This window comes from Manis javanica, chromosome 15 (assembly GCF_040802235.1).
Source record: "Manis javanica isolate MJ-LG chromosome 15, MJ_LKY, whole genome shotgun sequence".
Classification (NCBI taxonomy): Eukaryota; Metazoa; Chordata; class Mammalia; order Pholidota; family Manidae; genus Manis; species Manis javanica.
In genome coordinates this window covers 16,112,888-16,124,917 of record NC_133170.1, presented here as the reverse complement: position 1 = coordinate 16,124,917, position 12,030 = coordinate 16,112,888, and the positions used below count along the sequence as shown (strand labels likewise).

The window sequence follows — 12,030 nt, the reverse complement described above, 5'->3', positions numbered from 1 at the left end:
ATCAAAAAGTATGTTAGTAGTAATAAAATAAAATTTCAGCAATATAACTGAATATGCATGTCCAAATAAGCAGATCAAATCATTTTTTAAATACCCTTTGGGGCTTTTTTATAATCTATAAAAGAAAGCCATTTTTATTACTTTTAGAGTTGTTTTATCAGAAAGAGTATACTCAAACTGATCACTCATTTAATTCACCAGACTTGGCTCCAGATGACTTTTGTTTATTTTCAGTAATGAGGTTTGCCCCTAAATATCCTCAGGGCTAACACTGGGTATGTTTTAAAAATATGCTTCATGTTCTAAAGGCAATCCAAACAAACAATGAAAACAAAAACAAAGAAAAGGAAAAAAGAATATGAAACTTGGCATATTCATTAGTTTTTAACATAGCAACAAATAACCCCATAGCTTCAGTGGCTTACAACAGCAGAGATTTATTTCTCACTCATGCAGCCCATAGGCTGCAAACATCTTGTAATTCTGCTTGGTTCCAGTGGACTCCACATCAGTGCTCAGCCATGCTCAGCTGTGTTCCTCATTGTCATCTCATCCTAGGAGAAGACATTGTCCAGTGACATTCCATTCCCATTCCCTAAGATTTTTTTAGGGCATACATAATACAGTTGACACATGTTATTCTCATGGCTGAAAGCAGAAGAGGCCAAACCAATCCCCGACATGACATGTAAAACATCTGCATGGACATGGGCATACATTTCATTCAGCCACATCCTACCGATCAAAGTGAGTTACATGGTCAGACTTGACAAGGGGGTGCAGAGAAGTAGACTGCCTATGAGAAGGCCATGAAGTCATAGAGCAGAGAGTATAGACATATAATTTCAGAGGAGAAAACAGAGAGTTGGGAACAATCATCAAATCTAACACACAGTGTAAGCACACTGGGTACATCATAAAATGAACATATAGTATTCCAAAGAGACTACTTTTGAGGGGGTAATTAATGTTATTATATAAATTATGGTCTGAGGATGAAATTAAGTCAGTTACAAACCTTCATTCAAGGGCCTCTCTCATGTATTTGAGTGTTCTAAAAATGTATACAATCTCTAAGGTATGAATTTCATTATTTTCTGAATGTATTCCCTTTTAATAATTTTATATTTGAAAGTGGTTACTAAATGGTTTATTGACAAGTATATACTGCAAAATAACTATTGACTGGAAATTACATTTCTACAGTCTTGGCCCATATAATACTCCTCACGTACCAAATTTAACCGAAGTTTAGTGCTATATTTCTGAAAGAACAAATCAGTATTCTAAGAATGAACTTATCATAAGAAACAGTTTTCTTTGCAAGGACTAAAAAAAAATGTATCAAATTCCTCAGTTTATGGAAATATTAAATAAATCTTTTACCCACTGAGAAATAAAAGTTGTAAAGGTTAAAGAGATAAATGCTTTTTATTTCTTAATCGTGCTATTGAAATCTTTAAAATAATAATTCCATATCAAATATTGGATTTTAACCTTTCTCTAAATACTGATCTACTGAGCCACATATTTTACCCTACATAAAGTGGCCACAAACACAGGAGGAAATGGGTAGTGGACGTCTTGGAGTCACCTAAAATCACTTATTTTTACTGGGCAGCTCAACTTCCTTCCATGTCTGGATATTGTTTCCTCTCTTCATTCATAGGAAATGCACAAGTAAGCAAAAATAAAGGCAGCCCCTAAGATGTGGGATATCGAGCTGTTGAGAACTAAGCTTACGCCCTACACACTGAAGGGTTTGTGAGGGAAGGAGGGCTGGGATGGTGTGGCTGTTCTGTCCTGCTGGCTGACTGATAAAATGAGACCTAACTATACTTTTCCTGTGGCTAGCAAGTCATTTACCATGAGACCAGAAGCAGCTATGTACATTAAGAAATGGAGCAAAGCTCTAATTTCTGAGGAAAATCTCCATTTCATGCTAGCTGGAGTTTGTGACTATCTTAGGTCTCTCTGAGCCCACCACGATCCACATAATTGATGCAAATATTTTCATGACATCCTGTAACAAATGTGCTCAGTCAACCTGGGCTGTTTTCCTTCTCTTCTTGCTTTCTGCCTCTCATGCTTAACACTGTCAAAACCTTTAATCAGCTAGATGTTAAGCATTTATCCTCATTTTAATGTCATTATTTATAGTTTATCAGACATGTGTACAAAACAATATCAAATTGAATCATTGCTGGATCTCACAAACCTTAAGATAAACAGGTCTGTGGAATTTTGAGATTTGTACACATTGGCTGCATCCTTAAAAACCCTATCTTTCAATACCAAATCTTACTTAATACTTATCAGTCCCTTGACTTTAACTTAAAAAAAAAAACTCAAAACATTTTATTTGGCTTAAGCAATAGTGCTTTTCCCAGGTGACAATGTCTTTTGAAAAGAGTTTCTATAATGCTCAAGGGAGAGTAGGTAGCTGTTTTCTGCAGTCTACAAACAGGCAGTGGGTGAAGCCTGTGGCATAAGGGGCTTACCACTTCCTTATGGTGAAGGTCATTGACACAGAGCTAAGTAACCCTCCATCCAAAATTGTGCAGTCCAACTTTCTCTGCAGTTGTTTAAAATGAAAGGACATATTAATTTCTCTCATTAGTTAAAGTGACTGTGCCTACAGACACAGGGATAGACTATTTTGACCTTACACGTTCATCTCCTCCACTCTACCGCTCTACCAATCATTTCTGCAATTTGTAAAAACAAACTCTTTAGAAATTGAATAAAAGCCATAAAGCTTGAACAAGATCTCACCAGTAGAACTTAGCAGGGACATCATCTTAGCAGAGACACAGGGTTTGAATGAGGCATATCCTACAAGGAAAGTAATCATAACAGAAGACACTGAGTTTTCTTTGCTTTCTTTATTTTTAGAGTACAGTCACATTCTGCAAATCTCCCCTGTTCTGCTTTTTTTTTTTTTGAACAAGGAAACAAACTGAGTGTTTCCTCTTTGAATCAACTGCTCATGAGAGAAGCAAATACATTTCTAATAGAATAAGAATTAGGACTATAAGGAATACAAATGACATAATTCTGACAGGTCCTATGACTCCTCACCCATAAATATATCTTTTATTTAATTGTTTTAATAAAAAGCTGACTTCATCTGCACAGAATAACTTGTCCTTTTATCATGTATATTGCACTCAGGTGATTATAGAGTTAAAATATTCTTAGAATAAGTTAAAATATTTTTTAAAACAAGTAATTTAATATTCAAAATGCTGGCAAGAATTGATATGGGGTATAGAAATACTCTACCCATTAACTCTCTACCTCACTGAAACTCAAGTACACTATAAAATAATACATTACTAAAGTCCTCAGAACACTGAGAGAATCCAAGACATATGTAATTCTACATAAAGTGTCTTGGAGTTTTACATGTACAAGCTTGCATTTATGGCTTTCCAATTCACACTCATACTACACTTATTTTCTTAGAGCCTCCAAACAATGACATGATTCGTTTATTTTATGTCTGACATTGCAAAATTTCACAATAGGGGTGGGTAGGAAAACATTTTGTTGTTTACTATTCTTCCTACATTGAAAATAACCAAGTAGCAATGGATTATATTTTTAGCTTCTTGAGTTGTTTTTTTTAATGCTTTCCAGAAGTAAATAAGAACTACTATTCCACTCAGAGTTTATATTTCCTTTAGGAAAGTAAAAGAGGTGTTAGAAAATAGGTTGGCCTCATAACAATGACGAATGCATACTCATCAACTAATTGTTTTAACTTAAATGTGTAGGAACAGAGGACATAAAACAAATGACAGTAATGTGTTTCTTAGACTCTCTGCAACATAATACATATTGGTCAGAGATGCAAAATTAGGAATGCAGAATGAAACTCATCTATGTATGTTTGGCTGCTATGCATTTAATCATTTTTTTCTTTGTATTCCATTCTCACAATAACTTTCTTCTAGTTCCTTGAATGTTAACCATTTTCCAAAAGAGGAGAAAACTGGAGACCAGTTAAAATTAAAATAATCAGTCCAAGAAAGGCTAACATTAAAAGGACTTAGTCTTTTTTTATTCCATTTCAGTGTTTTACAGCATAATAGTAAAGTTTTAGCATATTGGAATTAGTTTCAAGAGAAAAGAAATTGTCACATGGCATAGAGAGTAACAAATATTAACAAATATTTGTCACTCTTCCATTATCTAGCAAAGTATTCTTGGTTTTTTATGTTCTCTACCTCCCATGTTTGTAACATGAGCACACTGCCAGGTAGTGACAGAAGCTGGCTTAAGGAGGCTGCGAGATACAAACTAATATTTTTTGACTGAGTAGTATTGTACATTGTGCCAAGCTCTTCCAAATGCATCAGTTCATTCTGTATTCTATACAGCTCTACAGAGTCAGAGTTATTTCTTTATTTACAGATAAATAAATAAAATCTTAGCCTGGTTAAGTAACTGGCCTAAATTAATTGTAGGTTGTAGGACTGGGATTTGAATCCAGAAATCTTCCTCCAGATAATCAAGGCTGATGGGGTGAGGGGGTGGAATGTGGCGGGTTTGGGGGGTGCTGGAACAAAGAGCAACATACAGGTATGTTACAGTGTGGGGACAATATATTTTGAAGAAAAGCAGAAAAATGTGGAGGTGATGGTTGAGTTGCAATATATGTAGTCACTTATAAATAAATACTGTATCTAAAATTCTTGTATATACTTTAATAAGAAGTCAAAAACATGTTCATCAGGTAACTATGTTATAGAATTAAGAAGCCTGAAAGAAGGAAAAGTGTCTTGTGAATTGAAATGAGAAAAGTCAGGCCTCTTATTGATTCTTTACTCTTGGAATCTCATTAGCTATCAGATGGAACTTGTTAACTGCCAACAAATAAACATTTTCACCCATTCTAGGCTGTAAACTGCCCAAAGCCACCAAATACAGATTAGTCTGAAATGCACTTATTGTTCCTGCTGGAGGTGGTTAAAAAAAATCAGCTTTAGATACAAGAATTCTTTTCCCCTCTTTCCTTCAGGCTGCTAAAGGATGCACAGAATGAAGCTTATTTTAAAAGCTGGTATCAGAAGCTATTGGCTGCTCTCCAATTCTGTACAGGAAAAGCCTTGAGTGATGAGTTTTCCAAGGAGAAGAAGCTTATCAAAATTCTGGAAGACATTGGGGAAAAAGTCAAGTCTGCCAGTGACCCTCAAAGACAGGTTTGTTGAGAAATCAATCTTGATGTAGTGAGGGTTTTTAAAAAAATCTTTCATTCAATTAAGCCTTAATTTCATAGCTTAGAAAGCAAATTCTTTAACTATACTTAGTTATAAGACACTTAATTATTTGCCTTTTTTATTGAAGTATAGTTGATATACAATCTTTTATTAGTTTTAAGTATACAACACAGTGGTTCAGCAATTATTAAACCCTTATCCCAACTAGTACAATTACTGTCTGTCAAAATAGGAAGATTCTACAGAACCATTGGCTATATTCTTCATGCTGTATTACCATCCCTGTGACCAAACTATATTATGTTAAGTCAATCAATTCCTTTAATCAAGTCTTTTTACATTTACAATCCTAAAATAAATGATAATGTCTATCACTGGGTCATGTTTTTTTGATCTATGTCACCATGTAGCATACAGAGATTACTTGACAAGAAGAGACCAACTTCAAGGCAGTTAGACTAAAAAGACCAGAGGAAGTGATTTCCTCAAAATGGCAGTACCACTCAGACTTGTAGAAGTTCACAAGGGGACTTTGTAGGGCACCCTTGTCTAAGATACCTCTAGGTCTAGATCTTTCTAACATTGCAGTAATCAATCTCACACTTTTAAGATGTTATTTTGCCACAACAAATAAAATGAATTAAATGAAACGAATCAATAGTGGTGTGGATATGAATACTTTTATACTAAGATCCACAGATGATAGTCAAAATATTCTGCCTCTTTCATTGCTGATTATAATAATGGACCTGGCTATCCCTCTGTTTAATTACCTGCATCGCTGCTTTCCTTCACTGATATAGACCATTACGTAAGTTCTCTTAACTTTCTAGACACAGGAAGATAGTGGACATTTATTCACTATATTAAGAACATCATTCAATAAAAATAAGTATTTACTACAGACTAAGAGTTAAGGATAGAAATATAACTAAAATATGAATCTTGTCCTCGAGGGAGCACAAAATTTCTGTCTCCCCAATCTCTCCAATAAACAAGTTTTCAACAAAATAATATGAAAATTGCAATAGGCATAGAGTCCCAGAATTCTTTAAAAGCCCCAAATTTTTCTTGCTGGAATTCACTTTACCTAGTAGAAAGGCCAGAAGCTATGCTACTTCATTACCTAGGAGGAAATGGAAAATAAAAAGCATAAACATGGAATTTATTTTTAAATGGGAGATATGTAGACTCTGGATACACAGAAGAGCTTTGAGGCATATAACATGATGGGCAATTCAAAGAAGAAAAATTTTATAATTTCTCCATATTACAGAAAACCTATTATTTTCTAGGGGTGGACTAAAACTTAAAAACAAGCAAAATATTTTGGTTTAAAATGTATACAATTTGTGTACTGGTTTGGTCTTTATTTCTTATGTTGTAAAGGACATCACATATTTAAGATACATACTACAGTTAAATAATTCTGGTGCCTTTTTGACCATTTGCATCAGTTTCCGGAGTGATAATGACTTTATTCTTTCAAATAAGTGTTATTTGTCTCACCTTGACTGGCTGCTTTTGTGATAACACTTTTTCACCTGAAAATAGGAAGGGGAAAGGAATGAAGTGGGAGAAGCACTTATAATTTCTTTCAGTTTGAGTTATTTTCTATTTTTTTTTTAAAAAAAAGACTAATTAAACCTGACTACATGAAATGAAGAGATTTTAATTAAGAAGAGCAGATTCCCTTTCAGGTTATTCCTCGAGCAAATCCAGGCACAGACAAGGCAAAAGGACCACAGACAGAAAGACGGCCATAGTAGAATTCTGCCTCATCTCTCCAACTTGTTCTGGATTCTTGGGGCCGTGATTCTGCTATTTGCCAAAGAGCCATGAGTGAGAACTAATTAAGCATTATAAATCCTACATTCTCATTTTTAGAATTGGGCTTAACAAATTTTCAAAAACGGTCTAAAAAGAGCTTTTAAATTTTTGAATTCTTATTATCATTATTCTGCTTTGAATTATTATTGTCCCCCCAACCCCTTTTGTCAGGGAATACACAATTCTAAAGGTGGTGTTTGTGGTCTCAGATCTTCCACAGGTACAGAGGACTATGGAAGGGAGTGAGTCAAGTATAAGAAATACATTCACTGGCATTTACTAAACAATCTGCTCATATATTACTACTTCTAACAATTATTAGTTGTCTGCAATTACTGTTTTTTTGTCATTGTTGATCCTAATATATGTGATTGTTTTTCTAAAATTTACTATTATTATTAAGTGTAAATCTTAAGAGTTACAAACTAACATTTCAGGAAATTATCAGAAGTGGATCATGTTAGTAACTTAAAGCAGGGATTGCAAGAGTCCAACCCTTCCCCCCACCATAGTGTTTTACTTGAGCAGAACAGTGCTGTTTTGGTATTCTGTTAAATTGAATTTAAAGTCCCTTAGAAATGGCATGCACTCTTTAGTTCCCCATTTCCTCCAACTCTCCCTATTGTCTTTAGCTTGTTGCCTACTCATATGTGGCTACATCACCTCTCTGACCTCAAAGCATCTAAGAGGGCAACCCCTGAATTAAAAGTGTTTATGTAATCAGTAGAAGAAAATTATAGCTTACAGGAAAAATCAATTTCTTTACAATTTCTAAGAAGCTTTACCTAATGATTTTTCACAGGAGGTACTGATGAAAGAGATTGGAAGACTGGAAGAATTCTTTCAGCATATAAATACCTGTCACCTTCCTGTGAACCCTGCCCTATGCATAAAGGGGATTGATCGCAAGGTATATCAGTTTATTCTGTAGATAAGTTGAGAAATTTTGTTTTGTATTGTTTAGTTCATTGTATGCTTATGAAATGGCAAAAACAATTTATAAATTGTCATTGCAATTATTTTAAGAAAAAAGTAATTGAATCCATCCAAACCACGTGCTGCATTTGATGCATCGTGATCAGTTGGCACCACGTTGCCTCATCACATGATTTGCTGATTTAGAGACAATTCATCAGTTCAGAGAAATAAATAAATAAAGATACTTCTCATGGAATTCATTTCTCAATTTATTCAAGAGGGTTGATTCAGTGAACCCATGCAGGCTGAGTTTAATTTCATGCTTATTTAGATTATGCCCATACCCATACCTTGTACACTATTATATTATTAGCTACAACTAGCATATCATTAACTACAACATCTCAGTTTTTATTCAACTTAAAATTCATTGAAATTCATGTGTCAGTGGGCCATACAATATGTTTTGTGATTTTACTTATGCCTGAAATGTCCTTCCTTGAGTCAGACTCCTAACTGCTTTCTCTTCCTATGCCTCTGTCAGAACCCTTCTGTGACTTAGGATCATTCTTTCTCCTCTGTTCTCCATGAGCTTTATTATCCTCCTTCTCAAAAGTCCATGAGTAGAAACACTAATAAAGAGAAGGATTGATGCGAGATTTGGAAGTGAAGGAGTTAAAACTATCATGCATGCATTATACTTGTTACTTAACTGAAGTCATAAGATAATCAAGAGAACAAATCCAATAATTAGAGATATAATGGAGAAAAATTAGACCATTTTTTGTATGATTATAAAACGTTTCAGTAAAAGCTTGATACTATGACCTTTTCAACTTTGCTGCTACAAAGACATCCTACCAACTTTCTTAATATACTGCATAGAAAGATTTTGAAAAATAACAAAAATAAGGCATCATATTCCATAAACTGACATATGTGTATCTGACCTAAAATCCAAATTATCACTAATTTTAAACAATTGTGTAACTTTTTAGTCATTAGAAATATTCACCAATTAAAGCTGAAGATATGTGGAAATACAACATTTCAAAGACATTGGCATCTTAAAGTAGAAAAAACAATATGGATCATTAAGTCCAGATGGTTTTTGTTTCTGCTCTCTTGGTGTGTTGTTGTTGAAGGAGTAGAACTATTTGTTCAATTAAATTACATGCGAGTTTTGGCTTTTGCAGGCTTTGGGAATATGGGGTTTCAGCTCTAACAGGCAACTGCTGTGGTGTCCAAGCACCTAGCCAAGCCGGGGGTCACCACCTAGAGTGCTGTGTCTGGGACTACACTCCTTCCCTGCAGCTACCTGCAGTTGGTGGTACTTTCCCTGACACTAGGAAATGCCCCAAGTAGAGTCACATTTTTGCCTCACTTGTCTGACCAACTGCTCCTGGGACAGGGCTGGGCAGTCATGTGTACAACTATAAACAGGCCCGACGTGGCAAGATGACATTCTCTCCTGGAAACATCTTAGTCCGTCCTTCAACAACAAAAGGATCTGAAGGGACACACATCACACTGGAGTGTGTGGTGAATGTGGCAAAGTTCTAATCAATAAAGCCCACATCTGCTTGGCCATCAGAGGGTCCATCTGAAAAGAACCTGTATGAGTGTAATGCACATTATAGGACCTTCCGACAGACCTCCCAGCCAGTGGTTCATTTAAGAATCTACTGAGGGAAGAAGACATGAATGCAGTGAGTTTGGGAAAATCTGTCATTGCGGCTCCCATCTCCTTCAGTACCAAGGATGCCATGATTAAGAGGAACCTCGTGAATGTGATTAATGTGTAAAACCTTCACTCAGAGTTTCCCGCTCATTGACCATCAGAGAAATACTGGGAGAAGCCTTATGAGTGTAATGAACATAGTAAGGCCTTCAGTCAGAGTAAATGTTCTGTTTGACATCAGAGTCTCCACACCAGGTAACAAGTACATATATATAGGTAGGGTGGAAAAGTCTTCAGTCAGAAATCTCAGCTTGTTTACTGAACACATTCATACTGGAGAACAACCTTTTGAATACAGTATGTCAAGGCATTCAGTCTGAGTAAAAGTCTTATTTTATGTCACAGATTTGACACAAGGAAAGAGCTCTATAAATGTGGAAAGTATGCAATCCAGTCGAGATACACACCTCATTATATATCATAGAATTCAAACTTATGAGAAACCCTATGAATGTAATGAATGTAGGAAGGTCTTTGGTTATAATGCCAATCTTATGGTATATCAGAGAACCCATCTGGGGAGAAGCCTTATAAATGCAATGATTGTGAGAAAGGGGTTAGTGTCAGTTCACACTAGAGAGAAGCCCCTATGAATGTAGCAAGTGTAGGAAAGCCTACAGTCAGCATTCTATGTTACTCACTATCACTGAACTACACTGGGGAGAAGCACTGAGGACTGGATCAGTCCATTTCTTAAAGCATGGCTCCCCAAGAAGGAAAGCAAATGTCTTAGGTCTGAAATAAACTTCCTTTTTGGAAGAATTTTAACCCTTGTCTCGCCTTGAAACCACTAATCACAATGGACCATTTCCTTTTTCCTTTTGGTTCACTAAGTAATGGACTATTTGAGAGAGTGAGAATAACTTAATGTAGTCTTTCTCCTTTCCTAAGAAAGAAAGGACCAGACCTTTCATTTACCACTGGATTTCTTTTCCTTTCTATTTAAAACTATTTTAAATCTATTTCATTAGTGTGTGCTTCTCAAGAGCAGAGGTCATATCTTCCTTTCTCTATTCCAATTTTTATCTTCTTTTCTCTATTCCAGCCCTTCTTACCATGTACATAAAATCATTCTATAAGACTCTAATTCTCTTTCCTGTGTCTTGGTTGTGGCTTTCCTAATACACTTGTAACTTCTACCCTAATCTAAGATCTCATTGTTTGCCTTCTCCTGTCAAGAATATCTTTCCTTCAATCTGTTTGCTAATCTGTATCTCTCCCAATTTTCAAATCTATCTTATCTATAGAAGACTTTTTTCTTCAACTGCTTCTTCATTCAACTCTGATAAATGCCTTGTAAATTATTTTCAACTTAATGTGTACATGTATACGTTCATACCGCCTTTTTGTAGGCTCTTTGAGTAGACGGTGTCTCTGTCAGCATATAGATAATGGCTTATTGTATACTAGTTGTCAAATATATATCTTTGACATTAATCCCCAAAAATAAACTGCGTGTGAAAAACAAAGTATAAACAATGAAAGCAAAAGAGCTTTGAGTGATGTGATTAAGAAGAAGAGGTAAGCCTTGCCTTCGTCTTCCCTTTGTCCTTTGTCTCTCCTGGATTTGGGAAGCCTCAAGGAGATTTCCAAGAACTGGATGAATAAAGTTTGATAACCATTAATCTAGACTCATTTCTGAACTAAGGCAGGATTTCCCAATTCAATATAATGGCAGAAGGTCATTTGTTTCTTGATTGACTGATTCTTAAAGCAAGAATTCATTATTTAGCAAGCAGCCTCACCCATTTACTATAAAACTCAAATTGATTCAGTAAACAAGAGTTTCTGTTTGCTTAGGGATTAGGTTAGATTTATGTTGATAGGTTAAATTAAGAAACAGATCCTTTCCTCTCAATTTCTACCGATTTCAGACTTCTCAGAAATCATGATATTCAAACTGATCCTTCAACATGTATTGATGTCATATTTTACTAACTTCATAAATTGTAACTATCAAGTCCTTTTCCTTTCTTTAATATTGATTTAACTCTTCACTGTCAATGTGACCTCTCTAATAGCCCAAAGACACACAGCCTTTTACCATTCAAACCATTGTCAGCACATAACAGGAGAACAAGCAACAAGGAAAGTATGATGGGAAGTAGTCAATATCATAAAGCTGGAAAAGGAAATGCAATCTAATTGAAAGAACTGAGAAGAGAAAAGTCCAAATTTAAACTCAGGTCTTTCTCACCTTTGTATCCGTTTCCTTAAAGTATGCTGCCGGGCATAAATAATTCAAAAGGGAAGAACTTAAATAGCAATTTATCTCTTAGCATAAGCACAATCCCTACATACTACTTAGTAAGCTTA

General features: G+C 35.2%; 1 protein-coding gene across 8 annotated transcripts in view; it reads left to right on the top strand.

Moving 5' to 3' along the window:
- Nucleotides 1-12,030, top strand: part of PIK3C2G (phosphatidylinositol-4-phosphate 3-kinase catalytic subunit type 2 gamma) — a 319,871-nt gene that overhangs the window by 194,784 nt on the left and 113,057 nt on the right. For all 8 annotated transcript variants that reach the window (XR_012125937.1, XM_073223871.1, XM_073223866.1 and 5 more), the window contains 2 exons: nt 5,027-5,207; nt 7,858-7,965. Coding sequence is in view for 7 of the 8 variants with exons in the window: in XM_073223871.1 (XP_073079972.1) it covers nt 5,027-5,207; nt 7,858-7,965 (289 nt within the window). In the remaining variant the exon portion in view is untranslated. The remainder of the gene's footprint in view (nt 1-5,026; nt 5,208-7,857; nt 7,966-12,030) is intronic.